The 22,663-nt window shown below is 36.9% G+C and overlaps 1 protein-coding gene across 1 annotated transcript in view; it reads left to right on the top strand.

Moving 5' to 3' along the window:
* Window positions 1-22,663, top strand: part of ANXA10 (annexin A10) — a 59,642-nt gene that overhangs the window by 33,102 nt on the left and 3,877 nt on the right. The window contains exons 4-10 of the mRNA XM_024568722.3: window positions 8,693-8,806; window positions 10,541-10,631; window positions 11,878-11,957; window positions 18,506-18,559; window positions 18,642-18,735; window positions 19,449-19,544; window positions 21,609-21,667. Coding sequence (XP_024424490.3) covers window positions 8,693-8,806; window positions 10,541-10,631; window positions 11,878-11,957; window positions 18,506-18,559; window positions 18,642-18,735; window positions 19,449-19,544; window positions 21,609-21,667 — 588 coding nt within the window. The remainder of the gene's footprint in view (window positions 1-8,692; window positions 8,807-10,540; window positions 10,632-11,877; window positions 11,958-18,505; window positions 18,560-18,641; window positions 18,736-19,448; window positions 19,545-21,608; window positions 21,668-22,663) is intronic.

A 22,663-nucleotide genomic window follows, 5' to 3' on the forward strand; every position in this document is an offset into this window, starting at 1 on the left:
CTCCTGAATGTCCCTTTGCATAGTCAGACAAGTGTGAATGGCCTTCAGTCCACAATGGGACAGGAAGACTTTGGTCCCACTCCCATTTCTCTCTCAGCAGAGGCTGGGGTAGAAGGGAGGGAGACACTTGAGGGGACAGCAAAGATCAGTTATCAATAAGCAAGATTCTTCTTTTCTGGGTGTTTGCTGGACGCATCTCAATCAAATAACCTTGATGTTCTGGGCCTACACAAAGTCCTATATCAGGTAGCAAGTTCATCATTGTGGACACCATATGTTTTCAGCTATGTATGCTCTGGATTCAGTGGCCACAGACGTGAAACTGATTGGAATTGGCTCACGCTGCTTGGGAAGTTTTTTTAAAAACAAATTTGTCTTTGAAATGGACTCTGTAGCATTTGCTGCTCCATCTTCAAAATGACATCTCTTCAATTTAAGCCTGGCATTTACATAAAGGCTAGGGGTATTTTCTAGGCAGCATATTACCATTGTGTATATTGTTTTATACTCCCCCAAATAATCATTATTTTGCTGTTTATAAGTTAATGCTTCTGTAGTTCATTTATAATTTCCAACTTCTTTGTACACTTTTCTTCTAATGTCCAACTCCATGTTTCCGAGTTCGATGTCATCTTTCAAAAGGGTATTTCTTCAGTTTCTTTTTCTCCATAAATAATAGATAATGGTTAAACCATTTAGGTCTTTTCTTTAAGAATATATTCATTTTTTCTTCACTGTTGAATATTAATTTAGATGGCTATAGAATTCTAGTCTACATTCTAGCTATTTTTCCTTAGGTCTTTGCAGATAATTTTTTTCCTGATCTCTTTTGATGCTTTTATCTCTTCTCTCATTAAAAGTTGTCCTTTCTGGGTTACCTATTATTCTCTGGTTGCTTTTAAGGTATTTTCCTCATCTTTGGGATTCTGCAATTTCACTGCATTAGTCAACAGGTTTGTGTACTTTTATCTAAACAGCTAAGGTTTCACGTGTTTTATAGTATTTGAAATAGCATCTCTCTGGCATTATCTACATTCTCTCACTATATAAATCCTACTTGACAAAAGTTTGTTCTTGCCATTCAGTCTCCCAAGTCTCTGAACCTTATGTTCAAATGACCTGTTTCTTGTCTGTCTCTGCAATTTTGGTCATTTTTTTCAGAGAGTTTCCCAATTTACTAATTCCATATTTAGCTGCTTATTACCTACTCTTTAAAATATATTGTATTTTTTACTTTTAGAAGTTTTAATTTCTAGAATTTTACCTGCTTTCTTTTCAAATCTATTATTTTTTTCAGAGTGTTCTTTCAGATTGTTATTGTCTCAAATTCACAGGTTTTGAATTCTGCTGTTTATAAAGTCCATCCCTCTGGAAAATTGATTCTAAGTACATATCACATTTGTATTGTGGGGACTTTTCAAGCACAGCTCGTTTTCTTCAGTGAGGATCTTCCTTTTTCCTGGAGAGTCAACGAATTGCCCTAGATTTATTTTGCATTTGCTTTTTCCTCGTGTTCCAAAAGAATCACCAGCTCAAGGCCAACTTTCATGAAGATTTCCCTTCATGGACATCTCAGTTCATATGAAAATTCAAGCCTCAGGGAGAGATGTCTATCAGTTTGAATTCTCAGGAAGAAGTATTCTTCAATTCAAAACCCAGGCAATGAGAGATGAGCTTTCTGCCCATCTTCCAATGCCGAATGGCCCGAACTGTCACTCTGCAGGTGGGCGTCCATGCACAGGGAGGGCTGACTTAGGTTAGACACAGAAGTTCCACCGTGCAGTGAATTGGTGCCCCTTACCTGCCATGTTGTTCCACATTTTTCCCCTAGTTTCCTCTTTTACACTGACCCCATAAATGTTCTCCAGACCTCACATAATGTCTCACGCTGGGTTTTGACACCCAAAATAAATAGTTCCCACATTGCCCTCTACTTTCCCCCAGTCACCAGCAAGGTCATTGCCAAGGTGAGCTCCTGTGCTTGTCCTCTGGGTTTCATCTGTCTCCTGGTTTTTACACCCAGGGGTTTCTCTTTCTTCCGAGATCAACTATGCTTCTGAAGGAATGTTTGTTATATTTTTTTGTTTGGAAAGGGAAAGTTTTAGTCTTTCACATATTGATTCTCCAAGAGTCTGAAGTATTATCATTATTGTCAGACAAAAAATTAATAATGCCAATTTCCACTGGAGAGTGACTCAGTAAATAAACTGTGAAAACATCCCTATAGTGAAGCTGTTCAGAAGATATGGCTTGTACGAACGTTTCTATAATACAAAATTGTGCAAGTGTTTACACAATAAATATTAGGGTAGGTAGAATTAAAACAAATTCTTAGTTACACTTTATACAGGCCTACATCACTGCGTGTTTAAATAGCAGGTATTATTTTTTTATGATAATAGGAAAAAAATGTGAGTCGAAAGCATATAAAACTATAAAACTGTTCCCCCGAGCATATCCAGACAGGCAAAATGTTAGTCATACTCCTACTTCTTGCCCTTGGTTAAACATAATTAGATCAAGGAAAGGGGAACAAGGAAGAAACTGCCATTTTACTCTCAGTGTAAATGGAGCAGTCAGAAGAGGTGCAGTGGGGGTGATCTGCAGTTTCGTCAGCTCAATTGGAAAAGCACGGACTCATTAGCTTTGTGCGAGGCCAAGCTGCGATGCCCACAGAGTCCTTCAAGGCGAGTCGTCCGCAGACAAGAAAGCAGAGGCAGTCGGCTGGGGAAAGTCTCACTCCCAAGTTGCCTCTGTAAAGTTATTTGTATAACTCCAAGTGAGAATTCGAGACTCTAATTAGAGAACCTGTTTGAAGGCTCCTCTTTGTACTTGCAAAGTTTAGCTATTTAAACATAATATTCAATATTTATCTTCCCAACTGAAAGTAATATCTCCTTCTCGATGTCCTGATAATATCATACGATTTCCACTGCTGTAGCACTTAGCACTCTCTGCCCTGTAGGAAAATGTCAATTTCTGTGTTTCTGCACCCTCCACTAAATAAAACGGCTTGTTTCTCTTTGAGCAGACCAGAATGGCTTCATGCAAATAATGGCTGGATTACAAGCGGTCCTCATTCATTCATTTTATACTGACTTTGTAAGTGCTGTCTGTACATCAGGCACAGTTCTGGGGGCTGGGAGCGAGCCATGAGTAAAACAGACCAAAAGCCCTGCCGATGGCAGAGCTCACATTCCACTCACTGTAGGCGGAGTACAGAAATCAGGAGCTAGGAGGAGAGCAGTGGGGCACGAGGGCGAGAAGTGACCCTTGTGGGCCACTGGAAGGACTGTGACGTGTGCAAGGACTGGAACACCTGGCACGTCTGCTGTAGCCTGAGATCAACTAGCCAACAGTGGTTGTAGCTGATCCGGGAGTGCAGAATGCGAAAGGGCATTTTGAGCAGAGGAGTGACTGCTCTGATTTGGTATTTTCACAGGATCACACTGTCAGATGTGCTGAGGGGAGACTACAGGGTACAAGGACGGAAGGGAGACTCATTTGGAGGCTGCTACTTTAATACAGGAGGGAAGGCAATTTTACCACATTAATATAGGTGGTGCCCTGGAGAAGGGTTATAACAATAAGAGTGGTAAAAAATCCTCTGTTTCTGGATGTATTTGTAAGTTAGAGACAATAAAATTTACGAACAATTGGGTATTGGAAAAGTTGTGACAAATAGAATAAACTTCTGAGGCGGAGAGACTGAGCTAGAGAGAGACAGACAGAGTGGAGAGACAGGGAGATAATCTAGTATTTGCCATTTTGATCTGCAGTAAATTACTTAATATTTTTTGGAGGAAAAAATAGACATTTTTGAGTGTCTAATACGTGCCAGAAAATATTTTAAAATTTCACCTAAGTTAAATATTTTTATACTTAGATGAAGGCACTGAGGTAGGTTCTATTTTTATTCTCACTTTACGGATAGGGAAGCAGATGCCAAGAGGTTAAGTAGCCCAACAGGCTACTTAGTGCAAGCTCACAGCTAGTACTTCGGACAGCTAGGACTCAAAACTAAACAATCTGCCCCCAAAACCGGTACTCTCTAATGGCATTAGATGACATCTGATACTGTTTCTTTCACTGACATGATATAAATTCATTGCAATCTTTTATAAAATCAGTTTGCTATAGCCTTGTGTACACGCACGCGTGGACACCTCCACTACAAAATAAAAACATACCAGCACCATCTAGTGGCCTTACTTATCTCAGTCTACGGTGGACTGTGCACAGAGGTGTTCAGTATTAGCACAAAGTAGATGAAGATACTGTAAATGTTTGGGAGGGGCAGTGATAAAAAAAAAGAAAAGGTGACTAAAGAGTAAATAAAAGATGTTTGCAATGCCCAAGCCATCTTCAGTTTGAACGTTTCCTCTATCCTTTAAATTGAATCAGTAAATTGAGGGTTTTCTCTTTCCACATTCTTTCATTTATTATTTCACTTGTTTATACATTTATTTATATTATATATATATACACACACATACTTTATATTCCACACATTTTGTACATTCACCACTGTGCTAGAGCTAAATGAGAAGTTTAGAAAAATGTATGAGAAACATCTTGATAGACTTAGGGGGAAATAAATGCAAATAATATGGTCATTAAACTCTAGTGTAAAAAATGGGAAGATAGCATTGTGCTCACAAAGAAAGAATGCACTTCACGAGGAAGGCTCATAAGAGGGATGATGAGTCTAATGTTTCTACCTTTCCAGCACCTGCTGAGTACCATTATTTCGCCATTTGAATTTAAACCTTCAAAGCACTGCCACTAAATTTAAATGTCCATAAATGCTCCACTCACCACCTATATGTTACGTTCACCACCTTGCTGATGATATATGACTGGTGGCTTCCTACGGCCTACATAACATAAAAAGGAGACTAAAGGCCAGAAGGCTTGATTTAAAATCCAGGTTCCATCACTTACCTGTTGATTTATATGAAACGTGCTACTTAAGCTCCATGTGCCATGGTTTTATCATCTATACAGCGGGGTGATTATAGTTCCTAATTCATAGGGCTGTCGTAATAAATTATCACAGCTATTCTAATACTCTGACTGCTGCCTGGCACAGTGAACAATAAATATTAGTGGTTATTAGAATTATCATGCTCTTCTGTCTGACCTGCTGGAATTTCCACTCTGAACTCAAAGAGTCAAAAGAAGAACTGACATTCAAAGTCTCCTTTAAAACATTTAGACTTCAGTCAAGTCAGCGTTTATTAAGAGCTAGCTTATCCCTCCATATGCACATTTTTCTCTACCCAGATCAGTATTTTCTCTGTCCTTAAATATTGTCCATTGTTGATATCTCCTACATCTTTGCCTAACTAACTCCCACCTCATCTTTCGAGGTTTAGCTCATCCACACTTTCCATGAACCTGCATTTTATTGACAGTATCTTTCTTCTACAAATCTCTGTAATTCTATGAGACTCTATGCGGTGCCCGTGAGAGCCTCAGTTTGGCCTTTAATAATATATACCAGATTACAGCGTTGCTTTTATTATGTATATACTGTTTCTTCTACTTCGATGATGTTCACTTGGAGTACAGGAACAACCATCCCACTTTCAAACAGGATATTATATTACACTCATTTGAATAACTTTAGAAACTCTTCCCACCTAGAATTCTCATGCGGCCCCATCCCTAGCACTATTAAAGGAATCATTACTTTATGGCATTAATATTAATGTGAAGTGTATACTTTCTCTATGGTATACTAGTATGGAAAAAAAGGTCAAAACCCACTAAATTAGAAGACCTCTGATTCCCTTTAAATAGCTGTTAATTTTTTTTTTTTTTTTGCATGGGAGACTCCATTAAGGAAAAAAAAAAAAAAGGTGTTATAGCCCACCCAGACTTTTAAAACAACAAAATAACTAACTGGAAATTATTTAAGAAAATAATTCTAAGGGCCCAAGCCTTCTAAGAGATATCCCATTTTGAAATTAAAAGGAGGTAGACATTAAAGTTAAAATAACTAATATTAATTAAGGTCGTATCTCTTACTGATGCATATTGAGAAAGTCATCATTTCAAGAAGCCATCATCATTTGGTGAATTAATGGAGCACAGCCTTAGAGTGTCCTCCTCACCAAAAGCCGCACTGGTTCCTGCGTTCCCACAGGAGCAAAGATCCACAGTCACCACGCAGTTCTGAGCTAGAAGCCTAACTTAATAGCCGTCTTGTCCCCAAGTGGACCTTTCAGTCTCCTCGGATCGCCTTCCACCACAAATGCAAGCACACAAGGACAGCATTACCCCTGACTCTACACGTCTCTTAACCAACTGACTTACCTTTCTGGGTGGTGTACAAGCCAGGGTTATCCACCCGTACGTGTACTTACTTGCTTGATAGGTGGCATAAGCCAGACTCGTTACTGGAGTCTGAGACACCCGGCCTCAGCACAAAGATACTCAGGTGTTTCTCAGGACAGGAATCCCGTGCCATCCCATAACTCCTGAGATCCCGCGAGATCAGATTTCTACTGGGAAGAGTGGATTGCTGCAGCTGAGCTGCAGGCCTGGCTCTTTGTGCGTTATCCGAGTGGTCCCTGTCTCTCCGCACATCCCAGTCCATCCTTTCCCTGCCCATCCACACACCAAAAAATATCTCGGTATTTCTTCCTCTCTTCTCTTCACATATTTATATCATCTACATCTGTATCTATCTATAATCTATATCTATAATTATAGAGGGAGGGATTTTAAGGAATTAGCTCTTGTGGTTGTAGAGACCAGTAATGTCAAAATGCGTATTCTCCACCAGCAGCTTGGGGAGGATTTGCAGTTTAGTTCCAAAGGTGGTCTGCTGGGGTGGGATTCTCTCCAGGGAGGAGAGTCTGTTTCTATCCAGGCTTCAGCTCACTGAATGAGGTCCACCACATTACAGAGAATAATTTGCTTTACTCAAGTCTACTGATCTAAATGATAATCTCATCAAAAATACCTCTTCAGAAACATCTGGAATAATGTTTGACCAAATAAGTGCATCAAACATTGACCCATAAAAATGTCACCTTGACAGAAAATGAACCATTGCAAATGGCTTCTCTGTCTCTTATCACAAGGCTACTGGTCCTTCTGTGTCTAAACAGGTCCTACCTCCCTAATCCTATAAATCCTTTCTGATCGCTTATCTGAATTCTTTTGATCTTCCTGTACTCCTGCCTTAGAATCTTTTGCGAAAAATCATATCAACAGCCCTAGAAAGTACGTTAGCTCACATTTTTACAGTACTTCTTTTTACTTATGTTTATCTCTGGGTTTGTAGAATGTGAATCTCCTCGAAAACAGATTGCATTGCGTTTTTCCCATACCCCCATGTCTGGGAAACAGTACTAAATAAATATCTGTTGAGCAACTGCAACCTTTCATTCAAAAAATATTCATTGACCTCCTGTTGATATGAGAATATAAGCTTTATAAGATCATATGTTCATTTCTGTTTTATTTATTATTTTAGCCTCAGTACCTAGAAGAATGCCTGCATCATAATAGCACCTTAACAGCTACTTGGTAAAGGAATTAGAAAAAGTCACTGGGAAGTAATAGGGGGATTAAATAGAACACAAGTTTCATGAAAATGGAGACTGTGCTTTTTATATGTACTCAAACACCTGACACAAGTCTAGACATAATTGCTCATCAAACAAATTGCATTGACCCCAGCAAAAAATCAACAGATCCTCTGTGTTACCAATTACCACCATGTGGGTGAATGTTTTCATTTGCTGACAAAGAAATTACATTATGGGAGAGGTGCTGTCACATCAGACCAAACAAAATAAATACTGTAACTATCTTGTTTTTTATTGTACTAAAGCTTATTATGCCTCACTGGGATCTTTCACTTGAATTCTATTGTGGACCCTCCTCAAAACTAAAATATTGTGCATTTTAAAGTAACATTGAATATACTTTATACATTTCAGCAAAAAATGATAAATTTTAAACAGATATTTTTGTAACCCTACAAGAGATAAATTTAATATATATGTTTTTAAATACACACTTTATACTAAAAATAAAATAAAGGTCAAAATAAAATGATCAATTTTATACTTTTATATGTCTTCCAATGTCAAAAATTCATGATGTTTATTTTCTCTATAACAGTTTAACTTTCAATATTTTAAATAAATGTAGGAATGTGGCTACTTGAAGAGAGTTCTAAGGTTACTTAAATTATTTACACAAGCTTTTTGGCAATAGTATAACCAGAAAGCCCCTGCTAAGAGAGACCGCTAGAATAATAAAATAAAACACATATTTTATTTAAGGACTGTTTCATTAATTCCACACAAGAAAACTGAGAACTCCTAACCAAAATGTTTCTAGGTTTCAACTTTTATTTATTTTTTTAATGAGGTCAAAAGAGGGTTGGGGTTGAGATTAGAAAATAAGAACATTATTCCATGTTCATATGACTAGAATGTCCATAGAGATGACATCTCATGGACACTTGTGGTTCCATCAGTCATTTGCAAACCTTCAAGTTCGTCATCTCCTGTAATCCATGTATATATGTGTGAATCAAAACCAGACTTGTTATTAAATGAAATAACATGGAAAAGGAGGTTTTACTAGAAGACTTTCTGCAATCATCCCATTTCTCTTGTAAAGTTGGTAACTGATATAATAAAAATATTTACTTTTCTCTTTATAGGACCTGATTGGTGACTTGAAGGAAAAGCTTTCGGATCACTTCAAAGATGTGATGGTTGGCCTCCTGTACTCACCACCATCTTATGACGCTCACGAACTCTGGCATGCCATGAAGGTAGAGGTCTGACAAAAACGTGTCTGTGACTGGTACAGGTCCACATTTCGGGAGAGAGGACACTACCCTGTGATGCTGCTACATGTGATCAGGGAGAGGGGAGGGAATATCTGAGCAAAGATGAAACAATGGAGCCCTGGCTGGTGTGGCTCAGTGGGCTGGGCATCATCCAGGGGGTCGCATGTTCTCTTCCTGGTCAGGGCAACCAATGTTTCTCTAGCACATTGGTATTTCTCTCCCTCTCCCCCTTCCTTCCCCTCTCTCCAAAAATAAATAAATAAATCTTTAAAAAAAAAGAAACCCGTTGAAATGCTATGGTCAGGAGAAGTGGTCCTGTTAGGAAGGGGTCCTCTAAAGCCCACTGGCTGAGGTTAGCGTGTTCTGTTGGTATACAAGTTCACTCGCTACCCCAGCTGAGCTACCAAAAGGAAAAAGTACACGAGCTTCAAGGACCTACTCAGATTTGTCTCTCCCTAGTATGTGTTCTATTCATATATTAAGGACAAATGTTATGTTATATGAACCTCTTTAAATTATTTGTAAAAATTTGGCTCATTAAGTAAAAATAGGATACTGAGTCAGACACAAATATAGATGACATTTTTATTTGGATATTTTTGTAATCTTAAATTAGTCTTTTACAGAAACTATTGCTCAAATCCATCTAAATTTTACTTCTGAAAGATTAGAACCTTCTTTCTCACAGGAAAGTAATGTCTATGAAATAAATTGACTACAGATTTGTTCGAGATTTCGTTGGGGATGAAAAGGCTTTTCACGTCTTCCCCAATGTTGGTATTAAACACCTGCAGAACTGTTGAAACCATTCCAATGCAATGCCCGCCAATGAGCAGGTCGCCACGATCTGTGAACGGTGTGCAAGAGAAAGGGAAAAAATATTTAAGGGAACCTGAAAATTTGCCACCATATATTTGTAGATCAGAATAGGCATTGTCTAAAAATCCATATGAACTTGAATGAATTGCTTTTTTTAGGATGCATATGTCAACTACTACCTCTTGCAAAGTTGTGCGACTCAAAACTAAGAAGGAAGTCAGGTTACTATTTAGATGAAACTAATACTTTATCTTTACCTCATAGAATAGTAAGGATTCATGAAAAAGATGTTCTGTTTTTAAAATTACTTCCAGAGAAGAATGGAGGGTGGCGCAAAAGTAGGTTTACTGTTCTGAGAAAATGAAACAGAGAGTTTATTCTTGTATTAATTATTAACTGTTGTATTATTTGCCATACAAACAACCGTACATGCTTTCGACTGTAAGACACTATGGAAACTACCCAGTTCAAATTTTTAGGCAAATGGTACAAAATTCTACATCTAGAAAAAGACATGGAGAGGTCCCTAACCATGCGTTAGCAAACTGAGACCCAGGTTCTGATTTCAGCTTGCCGCAGAACTGGTATTTGAGCAGCAGAAAAGTCAGTGTCATGAGCATTCTTTAGACATCTTTTCCCACGTTGTTCAGAAACGCCCACATTGTTTTATTCTAAATGAAGGAGCAGATTTCAAATAATATTATCTTCTCAGGATCCAACAGCTGGTAAATAGCAGAGCCAGAACTGAACTGGGCTTATCTCAAACCCAAACATATTTCTTTTGGCCTCTGCCACCTCTCAGATTTCCAGGAATGCTGTATCCCTTGTATTACATGAGGTGCACTATTATTCCCAATACAAATGCCTTCATATTTCTCTCTGCTTCTATCTTTCCAGGGAGCAGGCACCAAAGAGAATTGCCTCATTGATATATTAGCTTCAAGAACAAATGGAGAAATTTTCCAAATGCGAGAAGCCTACTATATGCGTAAGGAAAAATACATATATTTTATACATGTATAAACCTTATAATTTTCTCTTTTTTAAAGATTTTATTTATTTATTTTTAGACAGAGGAGAAGGGAGGGAGAAAGAGGAGACACACATCAAATGTTCACCAGAGGCAAGCACACATCAAAGCAAATGTGTCCTTGCCCCTCGCACTCCCCCTACTGGGGACCTGGCCTGCCACCCAGGCACATGCCCTGATTGGGAATCAAACCAGTGACCCTTTGGTTCACAGGCGGGCACTCAATCAACTAAGTCATATCAGCCAGGACTAAACCTTATATTTTTCAAATAACACAAAAATATGTGTTTATATATTTAAAGGGTTTTCTAAGACACTCATATTTGAAATACGACTCACTCAAGACCATTCAACTCCCTGAGTAAAATAGATATGATATTAAAAATGAAACAATTCCCTAGACAATCAAATTAAGCAAATTTTCCAGGACAATAACTACAGGCTTACATGAGGTGAATGTTTACATTAAGACAGGAAAGTGCCCAGCACAGTGTGTCAAGGAGCATTTTCTCTCTTACTCGGGAGAGACCAAGTGCATGGAACAAGCAAAGTACAGTAAGTTCTCAGCAATGGTACAAATGTGGATAACTACTTCACTTTATATGAACTTCATAACCACTGTAATCTATCTCAAAATCATAGTTTTACACATTTTAAAAGTAGAAAGTTAACTATTTTCATTTTCAGAAAGGTTTAATGCGTTATGTAATGTGTGACATTGAATGTCAAGAAAATGTTCCAGACAGCCTGTTATATTGCACTTGAACAAATACAAGACTTTCCCAAGGGGAATGAAGTAAGATCCTTCATTTGAAATACGAAAGTGAGATGAAGCGCTTGCAGAAAGCTCTGGGCTGAGCAGCAGTCTATGGAAAAGTAATCCATAGTTCTAAATTTTGAGAATTAGAGAATGTGAAATGACTTCCCATCTTATTTTTCAACTTTGGAATGAAGATAATACTTTTTAAGAGAACAGGTCATGCCTAGGTTACTGTTACATGTCATATTTCTCTGGTGAAATGTTTATCCGCTTCGTCTGAGTAGAAATAGTAAAGGACAAAGAACTATCAACAGGTTGATTGTATTTCCTGCAGTTTCCACTCTCGACTTCTCAACTGAGGAAGTAGCATTAACTTATTCAAAGCACATTGGTATATGGTTCTATAATAACTCATACCTTTAACATGGATGTTTTCTTACCCAGAATACAGCAGTAACCTTCAAGAAGACATTTATTCCGAGACTTCAGGACACTTCAGAGATACTCTCATGAACTTGGTCCAGGTATGATACTCAAAAGATCACACCAATGTGCACTATTACAAAAATAGACATGTTTCATTTTCAAAGAATGGAACAGAAAACTCCATTGTATTCCAGCTTGACAGTAAATTCTGTATAATAACATTTACTGAATATCATCTCAATTTAAGTCACTATAATAGAAACATGAGTTGGGTATAGAGACAAACAAATACAAACAGTACACCATCTCTGTTAATTTGCCATCTTCCTCATTTGAGGTGGATTCATATGTCAAATCGAAGACAGAAGGTATGGTTTATTTTAATCTGAGTTTAACATGATTAAAAACTTCATCCTGTAGTTCACATATATTTTGTATGATTTAATTAAAAATAGATAAACATATTAGCCAGATTATAGCACAAACTAACAATTCCATTCATTGCCAGGAAGCACGGATTTTAATTCTTTGTGAGTGTGTTTTTGTTTGTGCCCAAGTTACTGTCAGTTTTGAATTAGGAATAAAGTACAAAAGAAAACATTGTTGAGGAAGCCAAGTATATACTTCCCTAAATTGAGGAAAATGGTAACTTGCTCAGATTGGATTCCTTCAAATGGCTGAATTGAAAAAAGCAGCATAGTACTAAGCAAATTAAATTTAAACTTTCAATTAAAAGAATTAAGAATTTGCTTTATTGTGTTTGATTTTTATTTGATTTGCCTTGGATCACATCCTATCCTGAGGATTCTGAATGTAGGATTGCAATATCTGTGGAGAGAGTACACAGTTTGGTTTTTTATAGCCCAACTTAAGATTTCTGTGTAAGTTGTAAAAAAATGGGCTTATTTTAATTTGTAGAGGAATTGGTTATTATAATGGAAAAATTAATACTTATTAATATTTAAAAACAATCTCACTTGTCATGTCAGTTGAATACTTTCTAACTTTTAAATGGCATAAGAACAATTTTAATTAAAGCATTCAATTTAGAAGGGTCACTGTTTTTTTTAATTTTCAAGTATTGATGCTACATAATATAAATAAAAACAAGTTTCTAGTCAGAAGTTCATGTTAGTATACATATAATTCCTAATAGAAGAGTAAAGCCAATATCTCATTGTAAATTTATGAGCTGTATTCTGATATCAAACAAGTTTTTATTTTCTTAATATCCAAATAGAAATTTATTATAATTATTGAAGAAAAATGTAAGTTGTCTAAATGGAAAAAAGTACATTTAATTAGGACTACTTTGCATTCCAGTAGGGCTGTATCAGAGTCCGCCTTCTCCTTTGGCCAAATTCTGCTTCTTTTCTCTCCCTTCCATTGGTGTTGATCCCAAGCACATTCCATAATAAACAAGCCCATGCTGATCTCCATCTCAGACTCACCTTCTTCAGGAACCCAAAAGACTACATCTTTTCCTTGGAAAGATGAGGAAACCGAACCCCAGAGAGGTTAAATGGTTTGCCCAGAATTACACATGTACCGCATGAGAGGGCTAATGTAAAAACAGACTTTAGTACACTATACCTCCATTGTTCCCTTTAATTCACCCGCAACCCCATTGGGTTCCACTCCCGTTCTACTTCCATTTCATAAAATGTCAATGATCAGTAAACAAATAACCTCTCGGAATCTCTGAACCTCTTTAAAGGATGAGCTATAAACCACCTGAAAGTAACTGACATCTAAGAATCCAGATCACAGGGTACTGTTATAAAGCAAATATCCTTATATTTCAGGAAAAAAAACACTTCTGAAAATTAGACATGAAAGAAAATAAATCAGAAGGGGGAAAAACTATAGAATGTTTTCCCTTGGTGTGTAATAGGGCAATCAATCTTACTCATAATTGCAATCCCTGTTTCCTGAAATTAAACAATAATGCTTTACTTTGATAGAATATATAAGTGAGTATGTGTATTTATAGCTATAATAATATTAGCTGTATAGACACAAATACTTTAAAATAACACACAATAATTTATTTCATCACTGGGTTTCACCAAATTTGTAATGTGATTTTACAGGATAAAGTATAATTTATTAAGTTCAATTTCTAGACTTTAAACCTTATTGTATGTGTATTTAATTTTAAAATAGCTTTTTAGTGTAATAAAATTTTCCTATCAACAGAGAATATCAAAAATAAGGGTAAATAGAGACCCAAATTTTATCAGAAACCAAGAAAATTTCATATGGTTTACTTAAAAATTGTATACTTATAAAGTTTCACAATACATTATCCTTAATATATAAAACACACTTTACATGTATAAAATAATATACATTTAATATAAATTACTCACAATAGAAAATAGAAGAGAACTCATAAAAAGATGTATAATCTCCCTTAAAATTCATCTTACCGGAAATCAAAAGTCCCATGATAATTGATACTCCTTAGTAAAATGTATAATTTATCTTAAATTTTTTAATATTTTGAAGATCTTCCACTGACTCCTGACTTGTACATTAATGGCTCTTCTGTGTAGAACTCCTAATTCAGAGTTTGGGTCAGTCAGCTGAGGAGATTGGAAGAAGATATAAAGTGAATGAGGAAGTTGAATAAGTCCATCCCTTCTCCTTACCATTTCAGAAAGAGTCTGTCTAAATATTTTATAAAAAGAAAATGTAATTTCTTCCTAAAGGGGTGTGAAGTTCAGAGCTGATGAGTTCCTACCAGACAACTGAGGAGTGCTTCAGTGTAACTGAATCTCTCTGGAAATCCCTTCTAACCCTCTGTTTGAGAATATTATTCTGTCTGTCTATCTATCTATCTATCTATCTATCTATCTATCTATCTATCATCTGTCATCTGTCATCTCTATAAATCAACAAGGTATGTGTTTAGATATCTGTTTCTCTGGGCTCTGTTTTAATTCAGTTGTATGTCCTTGGGGTTATCATTTAACCTTTTTGTGATTTAGATTAGAGAGATTAAATCTGTAAATTAAGGGACATGAACCAATTCTTCTCTCAGTGCCCTCCTAGTACAAATATTCACATTTCTCCAATTGTTATAATTATATCGTCTACCACCCTCTGTGTGGTCACATTCAGAAGCAACGGAAAGACTGTCCGTGCCTTTCACATCATGAAAATTAAGACACATCTCTTCTTGTGAATTAACAGAGACAGGGAATTAGAGCACCAGAGCCTTAAGGTGTTCATGAAATGCAAAGTGCTGAAAATTTGTCATATTTTCGGGGAGAGAAGATCTTTCACTTAATGTATAGAGTATTTTCCTACGGGGCTCTTTCTAATACAAACAACTCAGCCAAAACACGTTCTTCTAGAAAACTTATGCCAATCATTAAACTGGCTCACAACACTTCCTGTGTGCTTTTATTAAACTAGATTTACAGGAGATCTAATTATCTGTCAAATAATGAAAAATGAGTCACTTAGGGATTAATTAATCAATATGTGCAAATTACCCTGGAGATGATGAATGCTTTCACAAAGAGAAGCAATGGAAACTACCCAAATGGATGCTTCCTCCTCTTCTTGGCTGTCGGGATTCTCCTTATGACAGTTTCTTGGACTTCGCCAGCAAGGCCTCTGGGGATGTTATCGCCAAAAGCTTTCAGGGATCATCTGTATTCGACTTACCTGCTCCAAATAGTTTCAGCTATATTTTAATTTCCTTTATGTCTTCCTCTGACATTTTTTTGCCCCTAATCCAAATTCTGTACTCATTTATGCCATTTCTCTGGCATTTACATCAATTACACATACAAAGCTGCTATCTTAGGTTTTTTTTTTATAAGACAAACTCAGCCTTGGTGGAAAAAGCTGAATCACAGACTTATTCACATCCTTTTAATCTGCCAGTCTGCTTAAAATGCTCTTGGCAATTAACCGCACAAAGAATTAAACAGGTAGGTACCACTTCAAGATAAATGTCCAAAAAATCTTACCTTTCAAAAAAATTTCAGATACACAGAACTGCAGAAAATTCTTAAATATTTCTTACAAACTTTCCAAGAGTACATGTTTACCTAGCTATTTAGCTTAATTGGAACTCACTAAAAAAATAAAAAGAATGATTTAAAGCCACATGCATGGTTAAGATTAACAAGGGAAAGGTTGCAGATACAGACAAGGACAAGATCAAAGACTGAGTACTACACCTTTCCAACATTAAGAGATTGAAAAGTAAAAAAGGAACCACAAGATTACGAAGGACTAACCATTGAAGTAGAAGGAGAAGAGAGTGCACCATCCTGGAAGCCCAGGGATGACTGTATAGCAAGGAGGAGAGAGCGATCAATTGCTTCAATTCTACTGATGGGCCAAATAAGATGAAGGCTAAGAATTACAGGGATAAGTTTGTGTTATTAAATAAATGGCATATATCCATAGAATATATAGCATATTAATTGCTTTTGGTCATTTCTTGCTTTGTGTGAATTCAAACCATAAGAGAGAAACCAGAAGAGATTGTCTGAAAATAGTGAGTTCTTTAGGTTAAGAGTATAGTAACCAAACACCAGAGACAGAAATAGCACTGAAATAGAATAATCATTTTTTCTAAATCAGAAATTGGTTAACTCACTTAATATCTATAATCCCATTTATGTTTTTATCATCAGGGGGCAAAACTACACAATGATTATTGTCCCTACATCTCAATACTTCTGTAATTTGAAAATAAGTTAATACTGATACTTTACCACTCAATAAAATTATGTTCACTCTAAATGTTGTCTTCTATTCCTTGTTCAAATATGTATAAAGCACAGTTATATATATAAATACACAGATTTTAAAAATAAGGATTGCATGTGTGCATTCTTAGTCACCCGATACTTATGGAGCAAATGAAATGTGTCTTAGAGGCTCATATCAATTTTTGCTTAGCTGTACTCCTCTAGATGATACACAACTCCTGAGTTATGATTAAACATATTAAATTTCCAGGGCTACAAATTTACTCACAAGAAAATTGCACTGTGAATAAATTGATCCTTCTCATATATGCCCAACTTTTAATTAGCAACGGGAAAAAACCCTAACATGTACAATATGTAAAATAGCCAATGTGAGAGTACACGGTCAATCTCATTTATGTATTTATTGAGTTAAATACTCAACTGTCAGATTTCTGGTCTTCTCTCTCTTCCTTTCTAAGAAGGCACCTGGTGGAGAGGTGTGTGTGGTGTATGGGATGTCTTGGCAACAAGAGAGGGATAGTGTCTTCAGGTCAAGATATTTTCTGCACCCTTGCTCATCTCGGGAATGGAATGGCAGTTCTGGGCAACTGTGAACATGTAGCATATGAGGTGTAGATGTGAGTGTTTCTCTGTGTTCGCTGTCAAACCATACAACTGGTGAATTTATAAGCTTTTATTTTGTCTCCATTTGGTCAGAACCACGTAAACTTCTTGATTGTTTAGCCTCGCCTTTGTGTTCACCGGAGCTAAAGAATCCTCCTAATGTCTAACTGTGTCTCTCACACAGTTCCAGCCAATGTGGTCTACCTTGTAGCCCCTGGCTTCTGGAATAATCTGTCCTTACCATGGTCATAAACAATTCCATCTGTCAAGCTCCCTCAACAGGTTCTCAGCTAGCACGCCAGTGTCTCCATCAGCTGTAGACAAGAAATTTGGAAATCAGTCATGCTACTTAGGTATTAACACTAATTCACGAGGGTTGTGTTCAGCACCTCCCTCTGCCCAGCCATGCTGTGTCACTGCAACGTGGCCCTTTCCAGGTCTGGGGAGGCAATAGGAGCAGAAGCCACTTTATGCCAGTGTTTTCTTAGCACGGATTACATATGTGTATATACATACTTTAAAAGCCTTCCCTCCAGATCTCAACCCAAGGGAAAGGTTAAATAAGCTCTTACCTCTTTCTCCCCTCTTGTCCTCGTCACACTCAGGGACCAGAGGGTCCTGCATTGGCTAGCCCTCCTATTTTGAAATGGACACTCTTTAGGTTAACTTGACCATGTCTGTTCTTTATATGATGAAAGGGTTGAGGATGAAACAAATTTACAAAATACAATCGCTCCACAGCATCTGGATGTCATGATTATTTTACTGTTGCCTATATCTTATTTCATATGTCAGAGACCAAATGTTAGCTCATCCTTTCTCTGGGCATTTGCACTCTACCAGTGTTGAATCCCATCTCTGCCACCCACCACAGCCAGGCAGCGGATACTCTTAGATGGAGAAGAAGATACTGCCCCAAAAGTTGAAAAGGTGAAAATCATATTAACATCGTTGAAACACTATCACTGCTGCAAAGAAAAAAAAAGAGAACCCATGTTTTAAGACAAGATATTTCATGTAGTACTCAAGAAATATAAGACTAACTCTAAATAATGATAGGACTTCCTTGGGAATTACCGATGTGTTTGCAATTCAAAGGTTTTTGCCCCAACAATTCTACGTGAGTTGTCAGTTCAGGAAAGAAAGAAAGACTCATGGACATGGACAACATTGTGATGATGGCTGCAGGGGGAGGGGTATAAGGAACTAAAAAGTAATGTAAAATATATACAATAAAGATTAAATTTAAAAAAAAATAAAAAGAGCACAGTTACAAAGGAAACCCTGTGCTTACTTTCCAGGGAAGCAGAGAGGAAGGATACACAGACCCTGCTATGGCTGCTCAGAATGCAATGGTAAATAGAACCAGCTTCTTTCTCTCATGTTAGCCTGATGTGGGGAGGCTGGGGTGCCACCTCCGCCTGTGTGCTGTTCCAGGTCCTGTGGGAAGCCTGTCAGCGGAAGACGGGGGAACACAAAACCATGCTACAAATGATCCTGTGCAACAAGAGCTACCAACAGCTATGGCTGGGTAATTATTAACCTGGTTCCTTTTCAGACACTTAACATTATGTAACAGAGAGCAAGTAGTTTACTGGGGGAAAAAAAAAGTAGGCATGGGGGGAAATGTTACATGTGAATAGAAGAAAGCCAGTTATCTCAAAGACACTAATTTTGAATTATGTTTATACAGACATCCCTCATCGAATGACATTACTAAAGAACAAGTTTCCCTATATTTTTTTTTTCAAAAACTGAATATAACTGTAGATACCAAACCTTTAAAACCCATCTCTGTTTTTGGTGGAGAATGTCCTCAAATATATTACTATTTACTATCATGCATATTATATATACTCTTAAAAAGAATACAGTGAACACGTCTTAATCAGTCTACTGTGAGACAAGATCATTGTTATTGCCATCAGCATGTATGCGGCGATGCCATATTGGTCTAAGAGGTGCACCCAGCTTAGTTTGCCCTTTGTTTGACTTCCCCCCAAACCACTGTACCTTTCTGCTTCTCTTATTTTTTCTTTAAAAAAACTTTGGTTTTTTTTTTTACATATATAAAACAGAGAAATCTATACAAAAATTTTAAAGACGATCTAGTTCAACCCAACTCCCATCCCTTGACTTCACTTACCTTCATTATGTGTAGCAATTTAATCAATATTTGTATTTTAAAATCATTGTATTTACAGATGTATAATATTTCAATTGAATTATATCAATTTGTTACAGTTTTCCAGGAATTTCAAAATATTTCTGGGCAAGACATAGTAGATGCCATTAATGAATGTTACGATGGATACTTTCAAGAGCTGCTAGTTGCAATAGGTAAGTAATAATTGATTTGGTATACAGCAAACCTTTTATTCCACAACAAATGCTGATTGGCTCTGATTATATTAAAGATGCATGAGTAAGCTCTTGATTGAGTCACTTTCTCCTGAATTTAATTATTTAGAAGGGATGTTAACTTCATGGAAGAAAAGTATATCAGCTACTGATACAATGCTCTAAACTGGCAACTGGATAACTTTAATGAACAAATAATCTTCCTAATAGCTACTTTAACTTTCATACTAGGAAACCTTGGATTCTCAAATGCTGTCTCTCAGGCAATTGGGATCTCACATCTCTAAATTCATTTTATAAATACTGATTTCCATTTCCTTGTTAAAGAGAAGATAAATGCCAGCAATACAGTTCTTTGTCTCCATGAGGAAAACAGTGTTTTGTTACCATCTCTAATAAATTTGCCTTCAGGGGAAAGTCTTACTAGAGGAAAAGATTTACCAAGTTACCTTAGTAATGATTTCTGCAGGCTACTGTGAGAGAGGTATGCCTTCTGCTTCTTCTTGAGTAAGAAAAAGTGTCCCTCCATGAAGGGAAAAGCAGTCGTAGCTAACCATAAAAACTACTGTTAAGTACCCATGCCTGACTTTGTGCTGTGCTGGGACTTGATGGTGACTTGAAATGAGGGGTCATGGTGACACAGTGCCCACAGTGGGCACACATCGAGTACCCACTCAGATATTTGTTGAGTAAATGAAATATTGTGCCTTTTCCATCCCTACAGCGGCACAGATGTGCACGGCCACGGAAGCTGGGAGATAACAGAATTTTAAGGAGCTTTTGCTAGGGTTCCATAAAAAGGGTTTGGTGGGTTGTATGAAATCCCTAAAATAGTATACAAAATATGAACATTTGTGTATTTTTCTGAGAATAAGGTGCATATATTCAGCAGATTCTTACCATAATTTAATAATTACATACATCAGAACTCCTCATTTTACACACAAGGCCTAAGGACGTTAAGAGACTATTCCAACAAATATAATTAGCACCAAAGTTATCACTAGAGCCCACACCATCTGAATCTCAGGATGGCGCTCTTTCCACTAGACCACTGCCACAGACAAAGCAATGGGCGGGAGACAGGACATAGTGGACATTAGAAATAACAGAAGACAATTGACCCGCTTTGTCCATTCACTGAATGAACATTTACTGAGTACTTACTAGCCTGGTCATTGACTTCAGCACTGCAGATAGGACAGTGAAACAGCGACAAAATCAACTTGAGTCCCTGTCCTTAGGGCACTTTCACGGCAGCAGCAACCCAAGAGAGCTTCGGGGGCTTGCAGTTATGTAGAAAAGCAAAAGATGCAGATGATGGTCTCCCAGCCTAAAGGAATCATTTGAACTATGGCGACAACACTGTTATGATGATTTTATTTTACCTAGAAGTTATAGACTCACATAGATTACTCGTTCATTTATTAATTTATTTAGTTATTCAAATAAACTATATTGAATGCCTATAATCATCAACTGACTTTCACCAAGGACAACTGTTAACTAGGCTTTAGTCTCTTCGCATGTGGTCATGGTTTGGATTAGATGACTTCTAACACTGGTATAGACCAATTACCGCCTCCTTCACAGGCCTCAACTCCATTCACAAGTCTATACCCTAAAAATAGTGTTTTGGAAAATGAACGCTTTGCATGGGACTGTGTCAAACTGAATTCCACAATAACGAAAATCTATAATAGCAGTGGTAACCTGGGTCTCTTTGAAGCTCCATTTAATTTTCAGATAAAGAGGATACATTATATGAAGGAAATAAGAGAGTTCCAAGAAAGAAAGATAAATGAAACTCTGAATTAATCATTATAATATTGTTTCTTTATATTTTAATTGATTATGTTTTCACCCCTAATTTAAGTGTTGGAATTGTAATATACAATGTATCACGAGTGATCCACCCTAGAACTAACTACAAAGACCCTTCCAAGATTGTAACTGAAAAAAAAGTGTGCTCATTGTTTGTCAAATTTTGAAGAAAATATACATTGTCACTCTCAAAGTTTCTTTTTTCCTAATTTTTTGTAGTTCTCTGTGTTCGAGACAAGCCAGCCTATTTTGCTTATAGACTGTATAGTGCAATCCATGTAAGTATGACCCTCATATTTTTTAAATTTCTCCAGAAATTGTGTCTACTTCCTCAAAGAACTACTTTAATTCCATTATTTAAATATTGATTTTCATTTTTAAACTGACATGCAAATATACCCACTTAAAAGAAAATATTCTCAAGAGAAAAATATGGTACACACCAAAATGAGACCCATCAAATAACAATAGTGGTGTGCCTTCTGTATCAAATTGAGGAACCTAAGAAATATGACTCCTTGGGCTCTATCTCCTCCATGGCGTTAGTGTTTCTTAGCAACTAACTAACTGCTAGATCCAAACGCTTTTGTATCTCGCAAAGACCTCGACCTCATACTCGTACATGTACAAAACGTGGCATCAAGCAGAAAAGGTCAAAACATTACAAACTGTAAGAAACTGCTACAGCCCTGAAGTTTAAAAACACAAAATAATATTAGTGGTTATTTTTTAACATAAAGTCTTATTTTAAAAATAGTGTTTAAAAAGAGACAGCTAGACAACAGGAAACTCTAAAGCTATTTTTTGTAATTAAATGAGAATGTTTTCCACGGTTTAGTGTGCTAGTCCATCTCACACCCTGTGATGCATTCATTTTTGAAGAAACAAACAATGAAATGCCTGAGACAATTCACGCTTTATTCATAATGTCCATGAAACAGAATTAGAAAAAGGCCTGATGTAGATCATTATACATACATCATAGTCTTGAAAACTCAATGAAATTATTAAAAACAATTCAGTAGTATAGTAATTTTAACATCAGAGTGTGTTATCCTCAAAGAAATTTTTAATTTAATTTTTATTGTTGTTCAAGTATAGTTTTGTGCCTTTTCCCTCCACTCCAACCCAACACCCCAGTCCTCCCCACCTTCCTCCCCTGTTTCCACCCCCCCCCCCGCCCCGTTATTGTCCATGTGTCCTTTATAATTGTTCCTGCAAACGCTTCACCCTTTTCCCCTGAATATTCCCTCCCCTCTCCCCTCTGGTCACTG

Source organism: Desmodus rotundus, chromosome 9 (genome assembly GCF_022682495.2).
Source record: "Desmodus rotundus isolate HL8 chromosome 9, HLdesRot8A.1, whole genome shotgun sequence".
NCBI classification, from domain to species: Eukaryota; Metazoa; Chordata; class Mammalia; order Chiroptera; family Phyllostomidae; genus Desmodus; species Desmodus rotundus.